The sequence below is a fragment of the Pezoporus flaviventris genome, unplaced genomic scaffold (genome assembly GCF_033815535.1).
Source record: "Pezoporus flaviventris isolate CSIRO_AGI_PZ_B2104156 unplaced genomic scaffold, CSIRO_AGI_Pfla_v1 ptg000002l, whole genome shotgun sequence".
NCBI classification, from domain to species: Eukaryota; Metazoa; Chordata; class Aves; order Psittaciformes; family Psittacidae; genus Pezoporus; species Pezoporus flaviventris.
In genome coordinates, this window is record NW_026892550.1 from 10096553 (window position 1) to 10122417 (window position 25865).

At 39.2% G+C, this 25865-nt stretch overlaps 2 protein-coding genes across 2 annotated transcripts in view; one reads left to right on the forward strand and one right to left on the reverse strand.

The window, feature by feature from the left end:
• EVC2 (EvC ciliary complex subunit 2) overlaps positions 1-25865 on the forward strand; it is a 437493-nt gene that overhangs the window by 149298 nt on the left and 262330 nt on the right. The gene's annotated exons all lie outside the window — the stretch shown is intronic.
• STK32B (serine/threonine kinase 32B) overlaps positions 1-25865 on the reverse strand; it is a 161479-nt gene that overhangs the window by 39235 nt on the left and 96379 nt on the right. The window contains exons 5-6 of the mRNA XM_061468967.1: positions 12407-12444; positions 3408-3497 (exon numbers count right to left, since the gene is read on the reverse strand). Coding sequence (XP_061324951.1) covers positions 3408-3497; positions 12407-12444 — 128 coding nt within the window. The remainder of the gene's footprint in view (positions 1-3407; positions 3498-12406; positions 12445-25865) is intronic.

Genomic DNA, 25865 nt, shown 5'->3' on the forward strand with positions numbered 1-25865 from the left:
GTAAATGCAAGGATGACTCTTGGTAGCTTTTGTGGTATACTTGCATTTCCAAGAGGTGAGGAAGACACACTGGAGAGAAAGTAAGCTGGTGGATGGTGCCTCTCCATAAAGGGAAAGAGAGCATTTTTCTTGTACTGTTTCTTTTTTATTGTGAGATTGTTGGATATGGAGGAGACCTGATGAGTGGAGAGAAGAGTTCAGGGGCAGAGTGGCTGCATGACCTGAGGGCAACCAAGACAACAGCTCATTAGCATGCAAAGATAAGAACTTGTCCCCATCTCCTATCTTCCCCCTGCTCCAGGTCTGTAGTTTACTTCCTTCTTTGGGTCAGCTTGGGCTCTAACAGGAACCCTCCACGAGGTCATTTAGCTTCCTGAGAAGGAAAGAGGCCCAGATGTCTACCACAGTGCAGACTTAGAGTAATGATTTGCCATGATGCTAAACTGAAGAGCAATTGCAAAACAATATGGCTAACCTTATTAGCCGCAAAAGAAGGACATACTCTGTCCTTGAGATGAGTATTTTCCTACTAAATACAAGGACTCCGGCATTTTCTGTCATGGAGAATACTGTGGAAAGGAACACAAGCAGAGTTTAAGCAAGGTCTTTATTATCTCTGCACTGAATAGATGAAGAATAAATATACATTTTCTAAAGAATTTCAGCATTTCTTCCCTTGTACCACTTCTTGGCAAATGTCAGCTACACAAAGAACAAGTTACTCTGCCTTGTGGTGGTGGAAAGCAGGAATTCCAAAAGGATGAGACCATTTTTCATAATTTTAACCTTAAAATACCAAATTCCAGTACTTAGTACTTGCTACAGCTTTTTGTGCTTTCTGTTGTTAAAAGCTAGGTTTTTTCCTTGTGAGAGAAGCTTGCTAACAGAGACCACTAATGAAGTAAGAAGGTGGTGGTGTACTGATGTGTGTGGACAGTCTAAAAGACGCTCCAAAGGACGCTAAATTTCCTGTTAACTCTCAGCAAAATACTTGAGGAATGTTAACATATATTTTTGTACATTTGTTTTAACTAACGTGCTTCTGATCATTAAGCTGCCAGATGAATACACACATTCAGACTAGGACAGACAGATGCTAAAATGCTAACTGACCCCTAAGCAAGTACTCAGCTTTTTTCTGCTTTCATAATAATTATGCTTCATAACATAAAACTGCACAAACCCCTTCAAGATCAAAAACGTAACACCATCAAAACAGTCATTTAATTGCTTACCAAATTAAATCTCAGAAAGAACTGTTGCTGTTGTCTGCTGTCATCACCACAGTTAAATAGGGAAAACACCTATTCTGGACTTGAACTGCAAAATGGCCACTCTTCAAGCAGATTTTTGAACAACCTGTGCAATAGGAATTTGCACATCTAATGACAATGGCTGCTACTAGATTCTAGGCAGCTATTTAAGCAGAACATACAAGCTCCAGGAAATAAGCTGTTTAGAGAAATACAAACCTACCATATCAAAAATGGTGGAATTTTTTAACTTTTCAGTCAGCCTGTATTTAAGGGCACTTAGGTGAATGTGAACAGTTTCACACGTCAGTCATACAGCTATTTGTCTGTATGCGTCAGGGGGAGGTCAAATTACTTGTAGACAAAAAAGGCTTTTTTCCTGAGTTTGTTTTGTGCATGTGTTTATTTTGTCATTGGTTGTGGGTTTTTGTTGTTATTGGGCTTGTTTGTTTTTATAATTAAACCTACCACATATTGGCAAGAATGCTCAAGCAAGTTCTTTTTAAATGAAAGCAGTTGGTGTAGTTGAGGTTTCGGCATCCCTTCTCCTCTGTTTTCATCACAATGAATAGGGAACCTGTGGTGCAACATCAAACACTCAGGTACCAACCCTGAGGGGAAACTCGGTATGAAGACTTAATTTTCTAATGCTCTGCATCCAATGCCTGTGCAGTGCTGACCATCTCATCTAAGCAGAGACACTGAGCTGGACACTCAGCTAATGCTAACTAACACAAACTGCTGAGAAAATGTCAATCTACAACCTCAGTCCTCTGTATAACGTCAGTGCCTGAGTCAGGACTACATAAAACGTTTCTTAGTCTGTTTTGAGTAAATTTCTAAGAGCAAACTAGCCAGTGTCAGGTCAGTTCGTTGGTCCTGAGCCCAAGGGGCACAGTGTGCCCACACACTTGTTATTGCATCCTATTAACTGCCAAGAGAGGATGGCTGTGAACAAGCTGCTCATAGGCAAGAGACTCCAGTTAACTATTGATTCATGACAAAAAATCACATCATATTTGAAAACACAACTGCTTCAGTGCCTGGGACTGCTCTGACACAGTCTCACAGCTCATATTGTAGCACCCTGCAGACATCTGCCTGCTTCATGTGAAGGTTAGTACAAACCTCTTTGTACTGTGAAATAAATAAGTGTTAATTCCTGTTTCTTCGGCACATGCTTTTACTCCTCTGCTAATATTCACAGCGTAGTAACACAGTGACCTCCTGATCCCCAAGTGACATTTTCCGAACATAATCATTTACTAATATTTTACAACTGCATGGGTGTTGGGTGTGCTCAGAGCATGTCTGCTAGAGAAAGTCTCTTGGAGATACACATATCTCTTAGTACAGTTTCCAGAACCAAAATATGTTTCGTTTAAGCCAGTCACCACATCAATGAGAATTCCATATAAAGACAGAACCAGCAGATATGTAGGAAGCCACAAACAGGATAAATCACACCTATTCTTAGCCATGAAAGCTAGCCTAACTTTGATGGAAATGATCCTCATGAGATGCGTTCTGTCCTTCAGCTCCAGAGGAAACTTGAATTATTAACTTATCCAAGATGCTTAACTTTAAGACACATGAGGACAGTTAAACTGAATTTTACCCCTCTAGTCTTAAATCTACCTATGCATTTAAAATACATAAGTAAAACTTATAAAACGCCCCTAAGAGCCACAGGGGAAGCACTTAAGTGGTTAGTTGCATAGAACTCTAATTTTAAACAGACATGCTTTTGAGAAAGTCAACATAGCAAAGTAATTAAGGATGTGCCTAGATACTTTTAAACTGGCATTACATGTTCTTTGCTAGATCACGTCCATAGTGGTGCAAATATAACCATATATTCTTGCCTCCAGATGTGGGGGGTTGCAGGAAGTAATGCAGTTGAAAATCTCCTGAATTTGCTTCACAAAACCAAACAGAACCTGACTCGAAGAAGCATAAAGGCCAAGCTCCTGATCCATCCATCCCTCCATCACCAGTGTTTTCCATTGTCAACACATAAATACTGACAAAAAAAAACCCAAAACCTAAGTACCTTTATTTTTATGCTCTCACCACTTAAAATCATTGTAATATACCATTTGTCAATCTTAATGTATGACTTTCTTATGCTTTTAAATGGTCTTGAAAACTTACCCATATAGGGTTTTGTGCCAGCCATAGAAGATGCTTTTTCTGAGCCTTTCACTATGGTTGCTATGTTAAAGTCAGTGATATGAACATGTCCTGCAATTACACAAAGTAAAAACTGAAGTTAAAATAGCACATCATAAAAAAATTCCTTCCTTCATTTAACATTTAAGTGATACTGAATAGAAATTAAATTGGAAAGACCCATAACAGTTCATGGAAACTTGCTATTAAATGCTACTCATAATTAGAAATATCATATTGGCAGCTAAGTGATGGAACACTTCTTTTGTATGGTTGCATACAAACTGTGAGCACTACCTGCTCACAGTGCTGAACCTTTTTTGATGGGCACCCCTAAATCTTCTCCTGCCATGAGCATTGAAAACAATAACTGGCTTCTCAAAGCAGCAGCAGTCAAGAGAATGAAATCTCCTTATCCTCAGCTAGAGGATACCTCACAATCTTAGGTTTTTGTGACACCTGTCTGCTGTCACATCCACATCATGTTAACATCAGCTTGGCTTTTTCTAAGTCTCCTCAGGGCAAAAAGGGAGCAGAGAAGAGAAAGGGTATTTTTATAATACAATAACTATAAAATTAGATCTATGGTAGCAGGAGAGAGTGTATGTTAACAGCAGCAGGTCCCAAATGATCACTCATTCGACAGCAGGTTGCAAGATGAAAGATAGGTGACAGAAGTCAGCCTCAGGACTTTCTGCCTGGCCAGCCAGACAGCTGACTAAACTGAGCTAATCAGGCTGGATGGCCCAAACCTGCTGTCATTACTTTTTTCCTGGGGTAGTTTCTGATGAACATAGGTTAAACTGAAGCAATAATTGTTCATCCTGGTAAACTGAACATAAATCCAGCCTGAAAACTGCAGGCTTTTAATTCAGTAAGTCAGCTGCTAGGTTTTGTATCTCTGCTTAAGGACTAGTTTTATGTGGTGGAGTGATGCAGATATTGCTCTCTCTGTGATTACATCTGGCAATGCCATTGTGGAAGACAGAGTACAGGAAAAGTACTCCCTTCTCCCTAGCCCTGCACTCAGATCAGGATTAATTCATCAATGTGTTGAACCAGAGTCTTGACTGACAAGTTCTTGTGATTTTTTTTTTGTGTGTGATCAAGATCTCGACCTCATTCAGTCCACAGAATGGAGCAAGCTTTGGGCATGATGCAGGTGTTAAGGCAGTGAGGTTGTTATCATGCTTGCTGTCAAAGGTGAAAAGAGTGTAAAGAATGACTGATGCTGAATGTTACCGTGGTGCCTGACAGAGGAACAGCAGTCTCAGCAAAAGATTATGCTGCTCTGACAATCTAACCTAGATCATGTTCAAAGTCTGCAGGAAACGTTATCTGCCAACCTCTAACAAGTCTGCAGCTATGCATATGTGAACCAAAATTCTCAGAGGCCCCTAATTTGTCCAGACCTGAGCTGGTTTTGAAGGGAGAAAGGAGCATTTAGCACGACACACTGCTGCACTTAAAGCTATTTCTCCAAACAGGAGGCATAGTAGAAGTTTTTGATGAAATGGTTTGCATGATTTCTGCACTTTTCTCAATAAAAATGCTTGCATTTTATTGACAATTTCTTCCTTCTTAAGACCCATGCACAGGAAGGCATCTGCTCACAGCAGACAAAAACTGTGCAAAAAGGAAAGCAATCACTTTATAAGGAGAGGGAAGTGTTAGGCTGCCATAACAAGAATCACAGCCAAGACTGCCACTGGATTTCAAGGTAGCATTCTTCCTTCCTGGTGGCTGGAGTGTAGCATGTTTGCAGTTTATTTTGCAGTAATAAAACACCATGGCAGAAGGATTCTTGAAAATGATAATTGAACCACATACAGAAACCTCATGACAGTAGTTTTAAGCAATTCTGTGTACACCGTAGAATGAAAATCTGCAAGGATCTTAGCAGACTAATACTTTCTTCTTTCTTGACAGATAACTGTGTTTTATAGAGATAAATATAAAGTCCTGTCATTTAAATGACAGCATTGTAAGTGATGCTCCCTATTAGAATGCCAGCATGGTAGCCTGTTGCAAAACATCTATCACATAATATCCATTCAGACTGATCCAAATAGTTGATTTGCAATGAAAATTGCCTCTCCTGCAGTGCATTGTTTTCTTTCCCAGTTATTAGGTTTCTTTTCATTTAACAAAACCAAAATAGCACACGTGAAATACTGTATACACTGACTGATGGTTTTTGTTAAAAATGCCTTTCTTCCAGGTAAGGAATGGATTGGGTTGTGCATAGCTTCTCTGCATCCTGCTGCTGACACAGCCACGGTGGGCAGCTCCTGTACATGTAGTAGGGCAGAGCAGAGCCGTGTCTGTACCACTGGAAAAACTTCACCTTTGTTCTTCCCCATCATAGGACCACTCGCGGCCCATGGTCTGCCTGCAGGCAGCCTTTTCCTGTTGCTCTAATCGGCTATGGAGGGAAAGGAAGGCATCCCCAAGGCAGGCAGATGACTGTTGCCTAAGGGGCTGTGCACAGCAGCTGGTGGGAGCTGGGGGCTTGGACAGAGGCTCTGTCTGGGATGGAGTCAGAACAGGGGGTGAACCCCTGTGCCCGGGGGCAGAGGAGGAGGGATGGAGGGATATCAAGGCAAACCACTGAATGGTTTCAATTCTTTTAAGCCTAGTGACTTGTTTTGTTTGTTTGGGTTCTTTTAAATTTTCACTTTGGGTGTGAATATTTCAAGAGACAGACCCCAGTTCTCTGTAGGAGTCCTTCGAATCAGCTTCTAAGACATCTTTTACTGCAGCTGCTGCATATAGGAAAAGGAAATGTTGCTATTGTTGCAGTGAATATGCTGAGATATTAATTACTGGCTACTTCATGCTGGTTCCAGAATTTCAGCTCATGGGGACTAGTTCCCACCTGAGCTTCACACCTTGTACTTGATCTCCCTTTCTGGATGTTACTGTGATGAAAGAAATGTCAAAACCAAGTTTGTACCCTGGTGCAATATTGAACTGAGCAGTATGTCAGTGTGCTTGGGTTTATCTTTTAAGAGCTGTGAAGCAGAGCAGTGCACAACAGATTCAGCAATACCTAACTAGATTCAAGTTTCACAGGGAAAGAGCTCATTACTTAATTCCCACGGCTGCATGACCCCATCTGGTAATAAGATGGTGATGGAGAGGAGGGAAAGGCAAATGACCACATTCCTCTGACTCTCTGTAGAGTGGCTTTCTGAGATCATCCCAGACTGCAGATTTCGCATACATCAACATGCATATTGCAAGTGGGAAGTATCTTAGTGGAAATTTTTTCAGAAATTGCATTCCTGCAGTCAGCTTCCAGTTAAGTTTTTAACAGAGAAAATTTGTAAGTTAATATCTACAGCACAGTGTATGACTTTGAGAAGCTTTATGCATGCACTTCAGAATTCCTAAGCGGTTTTTATGCCTCACTTTTTCATGTGGCCTGAAATCTCAGTATCTCAGGCAAACAGCAAATGATCTTCAGATTATTATTTAAGTTTTGAACAAATCCTAATGATGATTAAAACAAGTCCTGAACAGTGGCTAACTAAATGGTGTTAGTCAGGCTGGCTGACTGACATTTAGCAGAGGAAAATGTACTTGACTTCAAACCTCACTGAATTACTCAGAGGTTGAAACCAAAGGGGTGAATGGGAGGGCAAAGAGAAGAAATACCAGACTGGAGTTAATGCCATTAACTCAGCATGAATCAGGGCTGATGGGAAATCTCAACATAGTAACATTTTGGAGCAAATTCAGCCTCAAAAGTTCAAACCCTATGAACAATTTAAAAAGCCTCTCTCTAGGTTCATCTGTACTATGTAGAAGAGTGTAGCTCACATCTATATGAATTTAGCATGACTGGCAGTCTGCCACTTACCACCAGGGAGATAGTTAAAAATCTTATTGTATTGCTATAGATGGGTTCAGCGAGGCCGTGAATTTCAAGGGGGTAGGCTGTATAATGGCCATGTACGCATATATTCAAATATATTTTCAAAGTGTAGGTAGCTTCAGAAAGATTAATTATGCTGAGAGCATTCATCTTGTTAATCAATGTTGGAGGGTTAAATGAGATATAGTGCCTGAAAGTTGAGTGTAGGTATGATAAGGACAGGCCCTGATGAGACACACTAGGTACATCTTCAGTGAAGACTTTGTCTCCCAGACATCACTACCCAGTGACAATGTTGCCAGTTCAGTTCTTCAGAAGCTAATATTGAGGTTCAAAATATTGAATTTATGATATTTTTTCATCCTATTTTTTGGGTTTAGCACCAAGATTGCTCATTAGCTGAATATTTCAATTTTGCTGTTATTTTTAAAATGAGAGCTGAGATTGTCATGTAATCAAGGAAATATAGTTCTAAGGAAAACTTTGGGGATCATAAAGCAATATAATCATATATAATAAGGCACATATGAACGCCAGCTTAAATCTGCCTTGCTGTCTCATTAGAGAAATGATTACAGAGTAAAATTATCACTGCCAGATGCAAAAATTGAGACTAACCCTCTCCCCCCCCAACCCTAATAAAATGGGATTATTCTTATTAAGTCTAAGAGTGAAGTATTAGGTCTCTGATGTCAATATGGAGAACCACCAGCGGACATTTGGTGCCGTCAGAGGTGGCACCATCAAAATTAACAAACAAGTAGTGAGTCTTAACATAATTTCTATTTAAGCACAGGGTGCTAAACGTTCCCTCCACTCAAGGAATCACCAGAAAAGAGCATGGAAAAGGACACTGAAAGTTATGAAATGTTCAGAAACTGGATGGACATGCCTCAGTCACAAAGAGCTGAAGGCTGGGTGAGTACATGGGGGAAGCACCACAAAAACTTGTTTTAGGTGATGCTCTGTCCTTCACTTTTTGGAGACTCTTGGAGAGAAAAAAAATCATCCAGATGATCCAATATGGTTGCTCTTCTGCTTTGAAACTGAAAGCTTGCATGTCTGCAACAGTACCTATAGCAAGAGAGAGTGGCAAGAGGACTGGGCCAGTGTATTATAAGAAATTAAAAAGGCTGAGGCGTTTCAGTTGAAGGAGTTTTTTTTAATATCATGAATATTATGATTGTAAGATATTGTTCACCAAATCCTACAATTCTAGAAGTAGAAGGTTGTGGGTTTTTTTTGAGAGAAGAATGTTTCAAAGCACACAAACCACTTTTCTTTGATGAAGGATGGTGCACTTCTGCATGTTGCTCCAGGAGGTTGTGGAGGCCAGTATCAGTAGCAGCTTCAAAGAGGCAGTAGACAAACTCACTCATTAAGAAAGATTCACCCAGAGTCTAAAGGGAATATACAGGCATACTCTAATATCTTAATATGAAAGTTGTGTGTGATAGAAAGCACTGAAGCATTTGGTGACTAAGTGGCAAAGAGCACACTCCACGAATAGCATCTATCTCTTCTTGACCTTGCTTCAGACAGAATGCCAGCTGAGGGCTTGGGTCTGACCCAGCAGGGGGTTATTCCTCCGTAAACCAAGCAGGGACCTTGCTGGGTCTTATGAAATGATGTCCTGAAAAACTTGCTTGGGAAGAAATCGAACCCTTGAGGATTTCCTGTGAAAAGAGTGTATTAATGGTGTGGTCACTCTGCACAATGCAAAACCTGGATGCCAAAGTAGAGCCTCAGAATTTTTGAAGAATGACCAGAAATGTTAATATCAGTGGTGCTAACAAATAGCTATAACATTATCACTTCTTCATCAGGGACTGTAGAGATAGGACAAGAAGTAGTGGGTTTAAACTTAAACAGGAGAACCAGTCTATGATTCTATGAAAAAAGAGAGCATACTAATCTGTTTGCTATTGCTTGTTTTTCTCCATTCTAGGCATTCTACATCTCCTTAGACATCATGGATCACGGAAAGATTTAAAGAAGTCTTTAATTTCTTTGATATTTCAGGAAAATAATGCAACATGGACCAGACTGTCCAGCTTTCAGCTCTAAATGCTGTTATTTCAGTTATATTGTTCTAAACCATTAAAATGAAAGGAATAGTAGAGGAAGCAGAATGTTGTTATTCAGAGAGTTTTATAATACTTTTCTCTGTACAATGATAATAGCTCTTCTGAACCACCAAGTAATCCCTGCAGCTATCACTGGAATAATTCTGTTTCAGATGCATGTTAGCAGAACAGAGCACTATTATGAAATTTAGGGATTAGAATTAGTCATAAGAGCTTTCTGGGGAAGCTGGGAGGGAAACATTACCAAAGAGCTTTATGGACAGCACCAGTTTCCATTTGATTCTAGTTCAGAGAGTGAACCCTGAAATCGTCCCTTTTCTTACTCAGAGAACACACTAAGGTAAAGAATCTCTCCAGGAGACCAGGCAATCATCTTCTGGTAGGGACTGAACACTATTTTAAGCAGCTAATTACCCTATTTTCATGTAGCGTTATGCTTCTCATGATTATCGATCATTTATTTCCACTGATGCATGAGAACCTGTGCTCAGCAGTGTTGAGACGTGGCTTTGCTGAGAAGTGCATGGGAAAATTCAGGCTTCCTCTGCCAGAATTATTTGGAGTATGTTGTATGCATTTTCATATTCTTTACTTGTACTTTAGATTTTCATGGCTTAAGAAAAATTTCCTGTTTCACTACTTCTGTATTCCTGAGTTATGTTCCCTAAACTGTAGAGATAAACTGCAGTGAAATTAGTGTTAACGATCAGAAATATCTATGATCTATAATCCTGGTATATGTTATGAAAGTCAGTTTATTTAACTGCTTAAAGATGTAAGGCAATGTGAATGGCATACCACTACAATTCAGCCAAAATAGGTTTCTTCAGTGAAGTCAAAGATATATAGCTCACTAAGACAAAATCACAGTCCTAAATGTTGTGCATATCCAATTCCATAATACCTTGTGTAAGCACAGCTTGTTTAATGAACTGTAAGAAAGACCTAGAGGTAAAGTCAAGCATACAGGAAACTGTTCTGCCATATCAGAGGCCACAGGCTAAAATAAAGCTCTTTCCTGTGCACCTGGTTAGCCTCATACTAGGTTAATTTGTTACGCTTCCTCTACAGCATATATATGGTGTACATATTATTCAACACATTTTTCCATTAGGTGAAATCCAATGATTTACAATGTTGCAGATTAATAAAAGCTTTTATAGACTTCAAGGATAGCCTTCATCTTGCAAAATGTACATCTGTATGGTGGGTATCTGTATCTTTACTCAAAACATTTTGGTATTAGTCACTAAACAGAAATAGACACTGACGTGTAGTGCACACATCCAAAATAGATCAGATTACCTAAAACGTGTCTTTGTCTTTCAGTTATCTGTAAAAGAAGCCTGTGATGACAAGTAGGATACAGACATCTGTTCAATTAGTGTCCCTTCATTTAGTGAGTTGAGGTGTGTAGACCCTTATCCACATAACAGGTCTGTGAAGCAAGGATCCACGAGCTGATTAATTCTGCTGACCAAGGTCTGTCTGCAAGTCTGGAGCAGCATGGTTGTTTCACCACCTGTCTGCAGGTGTGCTATAAGGGAGCAATATTCTGCTGCTTTGCGGAAAAGGGGCTATCCATCCCCAAATTTTCATGCTGTCTGCAGATAATTTTGTTGCTGAACAACTTATAATCACCAAAAGACCTTCATTTTGCAGCATACCGCTCACTCTGGTGTAGCTTCTACTCTGCAGTACTTGAGCCCCCATAGGAAAGCTCTAGCGAGAGCGTAATTGTGTGCCATAATTGACCTTGATGAGGGGCAAGGAGAGATAAGAGCAATCTTACTTCAAAGGCTGTCAATCAGAGATTTAACACACTCATAGTAATTTCATGTTGCCTTTGACATCTTTAATTCACCCAGGATTTAAAGACAAGAGATTTCTGTTTCATGCTTATTTGCTGGTATCAGTGTCTGGGGAATGTTAACCTTGATGGGTCTGAGACATTAAATTCCTGAAGTTCTAAATGGTTTAAAACTCCAAAATTATTTAGCTTTGTTGGCTTCCATATTCCCAGGGACAAACTCCAGCTGTTTGCAATGTTACCTCTTTAATCAACTTTAACTGGTATACACAGCAACCCTGCAATGGGTTTTGAAAAATAATGCTAATGTTGGCATCATTTCAAGTTTATATTTTCTCAAAGATTAACTCCTTTTAATCAATTTCTGTGGGGAACAAAGCACAACAAGAGTTTCCTGCAGTAGCAAACATACATCTCCTTTTTCTATTTAGTCTTTCTCTGGTACACATTTCTGTTCTGACTGATACAAGGCCTTCTTTACCTGCATTTTCTCATGTTCTTCCTATGAATAATTGAGAAAAGATGCACGAGGTTTTAGCAAAATACTTCATAGATAGCTTGTATGTGTCAGATTTTTCAAGAAATTAGCTGCTTTTTTTTCATACCACACTTTTTTTGTTTGAGATCATGGAATCAGTATTGAAAGTTCAAAGCGGATTATGTTGTATAATTAAATAGCATAATTTTTTTATGCTATTTAAACCAGAATATGCAGAGTCATAAAATATTTGCAGACTTAGAGGTAAATTTCTAAATTCCATATCTAAATTTAGGAAAGCAATTTCAGAGATCTACATGAGTAATAATTTGCTCTATGAAATTTCTTAGCCATTCACAAGTTCTAAAAGAGAAAATAAGTGCTTAGTACTGTTCTACTTGTAGACCCCTAAAAAGGGGTTATAGGGATTCACAGTAATCCTGTTAATAAAATATTAACTTCTTTTTACCAGGTGTCTCTGGTGATCTCGACATGTCAATACACACTAAATTTTTTCTTCTTCACATCTTGCAAATATCAGAGTAGCTTTTATCAGTAGAAGAGGAAATTACAAAACCCTCAAGGTGGACAGACAGCCTTTGCAAAGGAAGTCCAGATTTAGGTAGGAATCAACACCTGAAGTTGATGTACAAAGGATGTAAAAGCCTGTCACTGAGATCTCAAGAATTAGAGAGATCTTAGAGAAAGCAGTCAATATTCACTTACCATGCTCATCCAGTAGTATGTTGTCAGGTTTGATGTCCCTGTAAGATGAGGAAAGGAATGCATTACTTTTCATACCCAAAGAAAACCCACAATTTCAAAGTTTTGCCCATCTGGGTATGAGGTCTAAGTCACTTAAATCATTATAAAACCAATGAAAACCATATCACACATTAAGGCAAATGATTTTTATCTACATCTCTTTACTGCCCTGAGAAAAAATGCATAATAAAGAGGCTTTCTAGGTTTCCATTTCATGTGGTTTTGTATTCAGATGGTTAGCATTGACATGGATTTGGTTTTCAAGATTATGTGCTTTATTCTTTATAGCAGCGGGAACAAGAAGATGGAAGATTTGCATCTAGGAGGTGCCTGATTGCCTCGGGGACTCCGCATTTGACAGACCCAAGAAATCATTTAATTGGAAACATCGGTGATCTCCTTTTTCTGCCAGACCCCACTAATCGGCCATGCTCACATGCATGATCATTCACATACTGTACAGTCCTGCTAGCTGTCTTATGCTAATTGGATAAGTCAAGCAGCATTCCTTTTAGCCCTCAAATCCCCACTTGTCTGTCTGTAATGGCAGGTACAATGCTGAGGAAAGGAGCAGGGCTAAGGGAAGATGGAGTTCATGATGTGGTGAAACATCAGCTCAACTCTATCATTCTTGGCACAAGGGAACAACATCACCCTAGACAGCTGTACTTTCAGGATCGTTTCCATTGACCTACATTCATGCTGCTGTCAGGATGGATGGAGATGGCTCTTCCCACCCACTTTTTTGGTCCAGCATCATTGCTCATAATGAAGAGCCGTTCTAGATCAAACTCATTTCTTCCCTTTGCCAGCCTGGATTCATCCCTGGTTTGCCTCACCCTACAGCTTAGTGACTGCGATGCAGAGGTATTGGGGGGCCCTGCCTTTTCCCTGCCAGCTTGCACTTTATACAGTTTTGAAGCTGTGTTCTTGGTGCAGCATTGCCGGAGTGGGAGATGCATCAGTCTACCTTGAGCATTTGCTGCTTGGGCTGCATTTTCCACTAATCTCAAAAGACAAGGGACTATAAACTGACAAAATAAGCTGTTGAATGAATCTGCAAATGAACTCCAAACACTTCCACCAGTGCAATTTCTTTTCGCTAAAGGATAGCTTGATCATTCCAATTTAAACATTTCCTAGAAAATCCTTTCCTGACTGAAATACATGCTAACACATACTTAGATTTTCTAACAGAGTTTTTTTTTTTCAAATGCACCTGCAAATAGAATAAAGAAAACTGAAATGTTGCAAGAGGAAAATGTGTAACATCAGAATGACTTCTGAAGCAAATATCATACAGGAATAAGATAGCAATACCAATTATGATATGTATATTGCTTGCATGAAACGAGCTCACTTATCACTCCAACTCCACACCCTCATTGAGAAATAATGCAGCTTACACTTTACTATTCTGAATTCCACACTGTGTAGCCCATCCTGACAATCATATGAAATTGTGAAGTACACTAAGATTGTGTTTACAATTTGTGTAGCAGCAGCTGGAGAAACGTGGGACAAATAAGAAATTACTTTGACTCATTCCCTGCACATTTGGAAATAATGTGGATGTGTTTGTGTAAGGAAAAGGATCTCTCTAGGAATTACCATCTGGAACAGACATTTAAATTTATACTGATATATCGGTGAGAAATACTGTATTTTTTCTGTGCAGCTTACAGGTTATCTATAATTGTCTGATTCAGTAGCAGTTCTAGTTATATGTGTAATAAAAGGAGAAATCTCTCCTAAAGCCCACATCACCCACAAACCTCCAAACTCTGACTTATTATATCATTTACGATATCAAAACCTTTCCTTGCCCTCATTTCACATGAGTGAAGTTGTGAGTTACAGGTGAACTGTAGAATTAAATATCTTTGCTTATATTATAAAACTTCTCTGGTTGAATTATTGTAGGAAAATCTATACATTTTTATATATAATGTGCCATCTAATCTCTCAATTGATGAGACAGTTTTGGAACAGCTACTGTTCAGCTGTTATCAACAATCTCTGGTTTTTGATAACCATTTTCTGATAAGAGTTGGAATTGTACTTTCATGCTGAAGAATATTGGTGGTTGATCCACATCTTGAAAATACACCAGTGACTCTCAATGGAAATAAGCGTGTCATAGTTTAGTCTCTTGAACTTAATATTTTAAAACTTTATAAAAGCATTTTAAACTTTGTCTTCACAAAGTTTAGCAAGCACAGTCTGACTTGTGCACTTCTCATGTGGGTGAAAACAACAGGGGTCACACCAAAGTACATCAGGGCCTTTGTGGCTTCCTAAAATCAGTGTTACATTCATCATCACTCCAAACTGGTTTTCCCAGTTGAAGAAAATAAGAATTGGAATGGTACAACCATTAGTGTTTCACTGAGAATAATGCTGATGAAAAAGGAGAAATTCAGTGCTATGAGCTACTGTCATGTGTATAACAATGCGCCCAGAGATTGTTCATTACAAGACTGTTCCTTTTCTGTGCTTTCTTCAAGAAGATGGTTTTAAATAATTTGAATATCTGGTATGGTGTTGCACCATTAAATAGACTATACTTTTTATTGTGCCAGAAAAGACAGCTGTGTGTATCATCAAATATATTCTTCATGCAGTTGCATCTGTAATATTCAGAAAGTTGAGTATTAAAATTAGCTCTGTGCTTATATTTCTGTGACTAATTCAGGCAGTGGCTGATACTTGGTGCAGATGCACACAGACCATAAGGTCTTTCCCACCTAAGGGATTTTCCCCACTGTGGCTCTGCCAACTTTCCTCATTTTGCTCAGAGGCAGGACAGTAGTTGGGGGCAGGTACAACTGTATATCCCTTTGCACAGAGCAGCCCAACCCCTCAATCCCTGGGGCAACTTGATAGACTCATAACTGTGTCTCAGATCTCAAAACAGGCTACTTTAAACTGCTTTTACAGCAAGTAAAAGTCATGAGCTACCTTAAGTCAGAAGATGACCAAATTTTTTAAGTAACATGCTGCTGGTTTGGGATCACATGCCTGGAGAGGTGCGTGATGCACAGATTCACATGGCATGTGAAAGCAAAGTTCAGCGTCACTGTGAAGAACATGCTTTCCAGCAGCACTCTGTTATATGATTGTCCCCAGTTTACAGCATGCCACTAAAAGCTCTCCTCTCCAGAGGCAGTTTATTGAAAGAATCCAGAGCAACAAGACCACTGGTCTGCCCTCACACTGACCACTGCTTGCTAAGTGCAGGGCAGGGAGCGTCCAACACAGCCAAGGGGAAGACTGCAGGTCTAGGGGCATTGCAATTAAAGTTACTGGATATATTCAAAATAGAGGGCTTCCAGCATCTGTTATACAAAACCCAGCTAGTTTCTTTAAACAAATACAGTAGTTAAATTTATTTAAATGGTAAAAATACTGTTTATGTGGGAAGCTGGATTCAAAATATAGATCCTCTTAAAGTTAGGCAGTTTAAATTCAAACATGTTAAGCAAGTAGAATTCTGTTTTGACTACACATCAATTCTTCAGATAACATATTTCCCCTTAGCAAGTATGTTCAAACAACAGGGTGTGAAATTCAGCATCTTAACTTCAGGGTTTTCTTGTTATGCATATCCCTAGCTAAGAGAATGAATTGAAACACTCATTTCATAATACAAGTATCTTAAATCATCTCATAAGGGAAACTGAAGGACTTTTGAAAGGAGCAAACTCACTCATAGTTTGGATACAGAAGACCCCTGGGCTACCCTCTAACCATTCACCAAGCAATGACCAGCAGAGCTATGGCAGTGTCCTTAACATAGATTTCATAAACAATTTCACAGTCTGTACCGGTGCTGCTCCAACTCTTTATACACAACAAAATCAGAGCAACACAAAAATGGGAGTAGAGAAACCTTCAAAGTCTTTGCTCAGTGACAGGACCAGTCAAAACTAACAGAACAGCTGGCCCAAGAAACTCAGGGGTGCAGAAAAATGAGAAAAACTGGAAAAAAAATCACAGTTTAATTGTCACTTGTTGATATTGCCTGTGAAACGATTTCTAGCATTCTTCAAATTGCCTTAGTTACAAATGTCAAAATAAAGCTGCACGAAGGATGAAAGTACAGTAAGAAGGTGCTGCTTATAATTCCCGAGTAGGAAAGAATGATTAATAATATAATTGTATCTTCTATAATATCTAGGCTGAGTAAGCATTCAGTGTTTGAACATATTCCCTCTGCAGGGAAGAAAACCATGAATGTGGCTCATGTTCACCACATATCCCAGAGTTCTTTGAACTGAATGATAATAAATTACTTAGGTTCAAGTATCTGCAGCTTTAATTACTGTGTCCATCAATGTTTTTTTCTGGTGTTACTAAGTGGGGTAGAAGCAGATTTCTAAATTAAGAAGCAGAGTTGTGTAGTCTTCATCCTTGGGCGTTTTCAAGACCTGAATGGATAAACCCCAAGCAACGTGGTCTGATCTGAAGCTGATGCTGTTTTGGGCAGGACATTAGACTAGAGGCCTCTGGAGGTGTCTTCCAGCCTGAATTAGTCTGTAAGTCTATGAAAAATAATGTATGCAAGCTCAAATTTAGCCATCGTTCTTATTCCCCCTCCTTTTGGCTACAAGAAAGTTCATGAAAGACTAATGAGACCTGGGCAAGGCTGCTTGAAGGTAAAGGGGCCCAAGATAGTTGGTTGACATTCAAGGATTGCTTTTTCCGTGCTCAAGATCGGAGCATCCCGACACGTAGGAAGTCAAGGAAGAGGGCCAAGAGACCTGCGTGGCTAAATAGGGAATTGCTGGGTATGCTCAAGTGGAAGAGGAGAGTTTACAGGTCATGGAAGGAGGGGCTGGCCACTTGGGAGGAATATAAGGCTGCTGCTAGAGGATGTAGGAAGGCAGCTAGGAGGACTAAGGCATCCTTAGATTTAAACCTGGCGAGAAGGGTCAAGGACAGCAAAAAGAGCTTTTTCAAATACATGGCAGACAAAACTAACACCAGAGGCAATGTAGGCCCACTGATGAACGGGATGGGTGCCCTGGTGACAGAAGATACAGAGATGGCAGAGTTACTGAATGCCTTCTTTGTCTCTGTCTACTCTGCTGCGGGCAGTCCTGAAGAGCCCTGTACCCCTGAGACCTTATATGAAGTCAGGTCAACGGAACGGTTTGCCTTAGTCGATGAGGAATGGGTTAGAGATCAGTTGAGCAATCTGGACATCCATAAATCCATGGGTCCAGATGGGATGCACCCGCGGGTGCTGAGGGAACTGGCGGAAGTCATTGCTAGACCACTCTCCATCATCTTTACCAAGTCTTGGGAAACGGGAGAGGTGCCTGAGGACTGGAGGAAAGCAAATGTCACTCCAGTCTTCAAAAAGGGCAAGAAGGAGGACCCGGGTAACTATAGACCGGTCAGCCTCACCTCCATCCCTGGGAAAGTGATGGAACACCTTATCCTTGGTGCCATCTTAAGGCATATCAAGGATAACAGGGTTATGAGGGGCAGTCAACATGGCTTCACCAGGGGGAAATCATGTTTGACCAATCTCTTAGCCTTTTATGAGGAAATAACACAGTGGATGGATGATGGCAGAGCGGTGGATGTGGTCTACCTTGACTTCAGCAAAGCATTTGACACAGTCTCCCACAGCATCCTCACAGCTAAATTGAGGAAGTGTGGTCTGGATGATCAGGTAGTGAGGTGGACTGCGAACTGGCTGAAGGAGAGAAGCTAGAGAGTTGTAGTCTATGGGGCTGAGTCTTGTTGGAGGCCTGTAACTAGTGGAGTGCCTCAAGGGTCAGTACTGGGACCGGTATTATTTAATATATTCATCAACGATTTAGATGAGGGAATTGAGTGTACTATCAGCAAGTTTGCTGATGACACTAAGCTGGGAGGAGTGGCTGACATGCCAGAAGGCTGTGCTGCCATCCAACGAGACCTGGACAGGCTGGAGAGTTGGGCAGGGAATAACTTGAAATATAACAAGGGAAAGTGTAGAGTCCTGCATCTGGGCAGGAACAACCCCAGGTTCCAATATAGGTTGGGAAACGACCTGTTAGAGAGCAGTGTAGGGGAGAGGGACCTGGGGGTCCTAGTGGACGACAGGATGACCATGAGCCAACACTGTGCCCTTGTGGCTAAGAAGGCCAATGGCATCCTGGGGTGTATTAGAAGGGGGGTGGTTAGTAGGTCGAGAGAGGTCCTCCTTCCCCTCTACTCTGCCCTGGTGAGACCCCATTTGGAATATTGTGTCCAGTTCTGGGCCCCTCAGTTCAAGAAGGACAGGGACCTGCTGGACAACAGCGCAGGGCAACAAAGATGATTAAGGGAGTGGAGCATCTCCCTTATGAGGAAAGACTGAGGGAGCTGGGTCTCTATAGATTAGAGAAGAGGAGAGGTCTAACACATTATTTTATTAGCTATGTGAGGCGGTAAAAAGATGATTATTTCCCCTAAAAATGACTCAGAAATCTCAGTAAGAGTGAGCAAAACAAGGTAATTATATAGACAGTGCCAGATAAAATTGAGAATAGACACATATTATATGTATACATCAGAAAAGGAGAATATGATTTAATCATCAGGATTCATGATCATATATAACCTTCTAGAGGTCACATTTTTCTGTTCTTTATGCAGGTCAAGTACTCTTAGACAGAAGACTGAAAAACATGTGATGATGCCTTTAGCTCTAAAACCTGAAATTCAGACCAAATTCCAAAAAACGTTTCACGTGGACTGCTTCAAATTAGCAAAGAGGACATTGTAACTTTTGAACTCTATTGATAAGAATTGGACTTGAAACATCAATCTAGAAGTGAAAGGTGTGTGGTTGGGGAAGTCAACTATGAATTGCCCAGCTTTGTGAAGGAAAAAAAGTAGTAGCTGGTTCATTGACTACCACTTCACATTGACAACAAATAATTCTAAGCAGGTTGCAGAAAAATATTGAAAATAAAGGTGTTATGCTGTAATTTAAAACAAAGGTAGGTTTTTCAGATTACCTGATTTCGTAGCATCTAAAGGAAAACCATAAAAAATTAAAAGATCTGGAGACGGCTGAACAAAAAATTCCCTGAGAGTAAAGAACAAATAGATTAATTTTGTTTAGTTAACAGAAGAGGTCTGCAAGATGCGATGTGACAGGCGTATCGAATAATAAATAGTATCTAGATGGTCATTAGAACTTTTCTATTTGCTTTTGGAAAATGAAAGCAAGGTTCATATTTCATAAAACTGAACTAAACAAACAGGGTTTTTATTTATACAACTGAGAATTAAACTCAAGTTGATTACTACAAGACATAATTGCGCAAAAATGCTGCAGAGGCTTAAACAAAGATTTAGCCGTTGATGGGAATAACAGAACTACCGGCTAGAGTTCCTCCAGCTAAGATTAATCTAATTGATTTAGGAAAGCAATTCTACAGCAAGTTCAGATGCTGTCTTCCCTTCACCTTTTTGAAACACATTGTAATAATGCCAAACACAAGATCTATGCTTTCCCTTAAACCTGTGAGAATTGAAAAACTAACTCTGCCCATCTGTTTTATTCTGCTTTCATATTTTGCAGCAAACATCCAAACACCACAGTGCTAGTTTCTGCCATGTTTAAATTTGCAATTTCTTTGCTTTTGCCTGTATTTTCTCCTTATTTTATGCAAAGATTCCCTGTGTTTCCAACACAGGAGCAGCTTTTCTTTGCCAGTCCAAACAGCTTTTTAAACTGTCAGAAGAAATTTTCCAACTATAACAGCACTGGATGGGTCTGAATTCATATGTGTAATAACCCCTACCCCTAAGTTGGTATCAGCAAAAATCCAAAGTACATTCTTTCAACTTTATGTCTGACAGATTTCATTCTTTGCATTGCTGCTTCAGAGCAGGATCTAATGTATTAGCCCATTTCCATCCTCCTGAGCCTCTAGAATCCCACAGTAATGTCTATGAGTATTTTAGCTGATAGCAGTTTTACCAGCATGACTTATTAGGAGTATTTTCACTTTTTAACAATGGCTGGTTTTCTCTGAATGAGAACTGTTCAGTTTTCAACTCTCCATTAACCAAAGGCAATGTACAAAGAAAACTCAGTTGTGTACAAACTCATGAAATTAAGTCTTAGATTTTTAAAAGCAGCTTTTAAATGCTTTTATTTGAATAGATAAAAGGTACTCACTGTCATTCAGAGGTCAGAATCTAGCATAAGAACAACAGGGGTAAGTTGAAACAAGGGAAGGCTCAGAGTGGATATAAAGGAAATCTTTGACCATAAGGACAGAAAAGCAGTGGAATAGGCTGCCCAGAGGGGTTGTGTGGTCATCATCCCTGGAGTTTATCAAGATATGACTACGTGAATCCCTGGGAAGACTGGTCTGTCATATCTGATCATGCTTTAACCAGAAGGTTAGACTAGAGACTTCCTGAGGTCCCTTCCAACCTGATTTTTTTCCCCACGATCCTTTATGTATAGACAAGTTCTGCAGGGAGAAAAGAGGGCTTCCTCCACCCTTCAGGTGAGGAGCAGCAATCAAGTAGCTTCCTATAAACCATATGCAGCACTACAGCCCCTAATGAACCTCCCCCAGGGGGAGTGGTAATGTCTAGAGCCTACTGAAATAAAACTCCATGACTTACAATATATGCTTGGCTCGTTCTGTGGTGAGCCCATATTTGTGTATCCCTAAAATTAATTGCCTTATAGTTAAGGTAGCCTATACATTTGCAGTATGTTATGGGTTTTTTTCTCAGTGATCATTTCAAAATACGCAACAGAGAAATTAGATGGATTTTGGATTCTCATAAGGGTGCAAAAGAAGCAAGATCCAGCAAAGGCCCTTGAAGTCAATGGAAGGATCACATTGGCTTCAGCAGGCATAGTTTCAATCTTAACAAAGTTTTTCTCATACTCTTTTCTCATTAGTGCTGACAATCTAAGTGTATGTTGTGTAGGATAAACCTTGAAATGCTGAGCTTAAAGGCTTTTTCCCTAATTATGCAGCTGTTATTTTATCTTAATATTTTTTTGCCTTATGCAGAAACAGGCATTTGAAGTTACTGTTTTCACTGGGGGGAAAAAATTATGCTAAGATCACAGAAAGTCACATTAAATAGTTTTTAACCTACAATGACCTTCCCAATCCCCTTTGCCTTCTCTTTGTCAAAATAGTCCAAACACTCATGACTTAAAGTGAGCATTGGTTGTATTCTTGGATACAGGCAATGCTGTATGAAGACCAGAAGTCTGCATTGACTATTAGATGCAACTGTTAAGTTCAGAAGATGTGCTAACATTAAAAAAAATCACAACAAAGAGGAAGAACTTCTGGATAGCAACCTGAAATCATGCAGGGATAATTCTGGTAAACTCAGTTTACCTGACTGTCTCAAATATTAAATTATTTTCAATTAATTCCTCATATATAATTGTATATTACAGAATATATAGTAGTAGTATATAATATTTATATACTACAGAATATACCTGATGAGAGCCTTTTATTTTTTTTATTAGGGTTTATTTAGGTTTAGTCAGTCACGCCAATGTTTCACATTAGATCACAAACATATATCTGCTACATAATAATAAACTAATGTAGCATGAGTATCTTTGGACAATTTTTATTAGGATTAATATTAGCTGCATAGCAGTTCTTAACAGCTGTAAAAATGGCAATAAGTTGGGAAATAAAACTTTCAGCTATGGATTATTCAAGTTCACATGAGACTTATCACTATATCAGAACACTGAAGTGAACCATAACATACATCATAAAGAGGTTTCTCCTAATTATGGAAGGTTGAATAAATTCTGATTTTCACAGATAGGGACCTTATTTCCTTCCTATGTGATATCTAGATTTAAAAATAATACACATATCCAAGGTATAAAAGAAAGTGAGTGCATACATAGTGAGGTTTTCTCATGGCAAATTTGTTGAAGCTTCAGATGAAGGAAATGTCAACATATGCTATAGAGGCAAGAGATTAATTTGGTCAGAGGTGTTTTCCTTCTGTAAGGGCAGCACAGAAATGATACATTCTCCAGAGCTGAGCTGTGCAGAGTACCTATCAAGAATGGCTGCTCAAGAAACTGTCTTAATGAAGTCTGATGCATCCTTTCTTCCATTCATCAGCACCTCATCACTCATTTATCTTTTAGCTTTTTGTTCCTTACTAGCATCCTCCTTAGTTTCGAGAAAAGTTCAATTATATGAAAACAAAATCATAATAAGAATCTCAGAGTTATTTATTGCTATTTCCTATCAGATGGCTAGGAATGAAAGACTTTTGACTGCCTGAGACCCCTGATTGCCAGTTCACATACCCATCACATCTCACCAGTAATTGCTGCCACTTACTGTCCTTTCATAAAAAGACTCCCAGAGCCATACGTTCCTGCTCTAATGAATGCTGTGTCATGACCCTGTGAATCACTGTAATTTTGAAATTTAAAGACTTCAGTAAAATTGGAAATTAGCCAAGAAGATGTAGTATTAGACTATGAGAGACCTGTAAAGAAAAGTACATCTTGTGGATGCCTGTTTGTGCAAATCTGGAGGTGTTTCCTCAAGGCACCACATCTGACAGCCAAGCCACAAGGATAATCAAATAGGTTTTCACACTTCATGGTGTCTGACTAAAACAGGAATGAGGAAACAATGTCTGTCAATGAAAGCCACTACTGGTGTGGACAGTAAATGCAGAAACAAGTGATCGAGATGATGAAAAATTAATGTGCTGGTTCTGATCTTTACATATTTACACTTGGGCTAATTAACTGACAACCAGAGACAAGTTACACAGGTAATTTATTGTTGCATGGCTTTAGCTGTCTGAGATATTTATAGGAATAAATAAAAAAGGTATGTACATTTTTAGCTATTTCTCTCTTGAGAAGAAAGAAAACTCCAGCACAGCTGAGATCCACTAATTCTGCTTAAAAGCAAAAAAACCTGCTGTTTTGCACCAGGACGTCCATGCATAAATTTATCTTCTGAGAAGCAAAGGGCACAACAATTCATTTCATCAACTCAGCCATTTCCATTTGCACTTTCTGGAGCCTGTTATACACAGAGGACTCACAATGTCAAAGGGCATCGCTTCTAGTGTCCTGGTTTGGTCTAAAATGTCAAAAAGCCTAAAATGTAAAACATTAATTGGTCTAAGTTCTGCCCAGCGGGACTGACTTAGTCAGCCCTGTTTCCATCCAGGGGAATAAAAAATCTGTGTTTCAGACTCCAAATAAGGCATGCGGCCAAAGTTGTAGTTTTGCAGTGATTCACCAGATACAGTTTGAGAATCACCAACTTCCACTAGAAGACTGCGATTTTCTTTTCAAATAAATATATGTGTGTGGATGGATAGATATTGGATGTCTCAGAAAAATTTACTGTCCTTCAGGAAAGGCTCAGACTAACAAACAGTACAACTTGAAAGGTAACCTGGTTTCATCACAGTGTTTTAATAGTTTTATGATACTTTAATCATATGTTCAAATTTCACAAGAGTCATTAAGACAACTTCTAGATCTAGAAATTAATAGAATTCCAGAGAAATCTGTGTGAAACAAGTAAGGGTTTCAGGATCTGAAAATCATTCCGTAAAACTGAAACATTTTTATGAGATTCTATACATGCAAACCCAAATAATGTATTTACCACCAATCATAAATGTGTAATTTTGTTCTAATACAGCCTGTGATGCATTATTCACAAACCTGAGGTACTCAACCACTCAGTAAGCCTGGCAAGAAAAATCTTTTTATTGGGTTTTCCTATTTAAAATTGTCATTTTTATTTGAAATCTTTCATTTTTCCCTGCAATTCCTACTCCTGGGGCTTTAATGCAGAGGTAAAAAATCCATAACTACTTCCAACTAATTATCTGTTAGCATGCATTCATATGATACTAATCAGAATCCTATAATTCAGTCCTTTATTTCATTTTGGAGCCTTTTCCTTCTGTGTGGCAACAAGATCATTTTCTAGTATGTGTGCAAAATATAGCTGCTGTAATAATTTTGACAAGTGAAAATGCCCTCACTAATGAAGGCCTCTGAAGATCTTACCTTTTCTTATGTTCCTTTAAAGAGTGTCTGGGCGCCTGGCTCAAATCTTGGGATTGTAGTACCCAGATATATAGAAATCTGTTACTGTGATGCTAAGCTCTGTGGTGCCTCTGATTCCTGTTTAGTTTAGTATTATTTTTACTAGGTGTCCATGAAGATCTTGGATTTTCTTAGTGCTTATACAAACCAATTTTATGTAGCTCTGAAAATAAAGCTGTCAAAGAAGGCACCAAAACATGCTTATTTACAAATACCTCAACTGGAACATGCTTGTTATTTTCCAATTTTATTTCTATGTGGAGAAGTATGATCATGAAAATATCTTCAATTTTCTATTTGTAACAATAGGTGGCAGTAACGATATCTACATTTGACTGAATGGACAGTGGTCTTCAGAAACACTGTATTTGTCAATTTTAGCTTAGAGAAATAGTTGCAGTAGATATTATTATTCCAGATTGAAGAAAATGAACTTTTTAAAACATGACTCCTATACTTTACATGTCTGAGTACATGTAGTCAGATGATAGTCTTCGTTGGCTAGGTTCAGCTCCTGAATTTGCAGAGATGCTAAATTAAGAATAAAATATTAAACACAGAATGTTTCATGACACTGTTCTTTCTGAAGATCCAATATGACTGTATCACAGATTTGATTACATACTGCAATAGCAAGAAAAATAAGTGAAGGTTCTTATATGCTATAAAAGCATATGTCCAAAGGAGAATGTGAACCTGTACTTTGCCTTCTCTCTGTTGCATTGTATGTCTCAGAGACTGGGATTGGAAAATACCACCGTGGCCATGTAAACTGAGCTTTTACATAACAAAGCACAGACTGTGTTATCCAGGATTCACTTCTGGACACAGTGGTTCTGTTCCAAGTGAACATTTAACAGCACAAATGACTTGGCAGGCAATTGATGGTTAGTTTTCATCTTGCCTGAAGGAGTCAAAGTAAAGACAAATGTGCCGCTTCCTTTGCTAGAACTGCTTTCTAATGCTAACACTAGACATGACTACAACTCTTGGACTTTTGGGTATCTCTAAGGGGAATCTTGAACAACTGTCAACACTGTGATGGTACCGAAACCCCACTACACTTCAAGTAAAAAGTCTTTTCAGCCAAACGCTTCTCCAGATCACATGGAGGAATCATGCAGAATCACCACATAGCAGTAATTTTTGATAACCTCCCAGCTGATGACTTTGATCTTTTCTGTGTTGTAGCATCAAGTACTGCTGAGACCTTCTGCGTATACTAGTAGAAGGGTTATACCCCTGCAGCTTTCAAGTAGAGGTGACATCCCTGATAACCATAGGAAATGCACAACTCACTAGATGCTAACTGGAATGTGG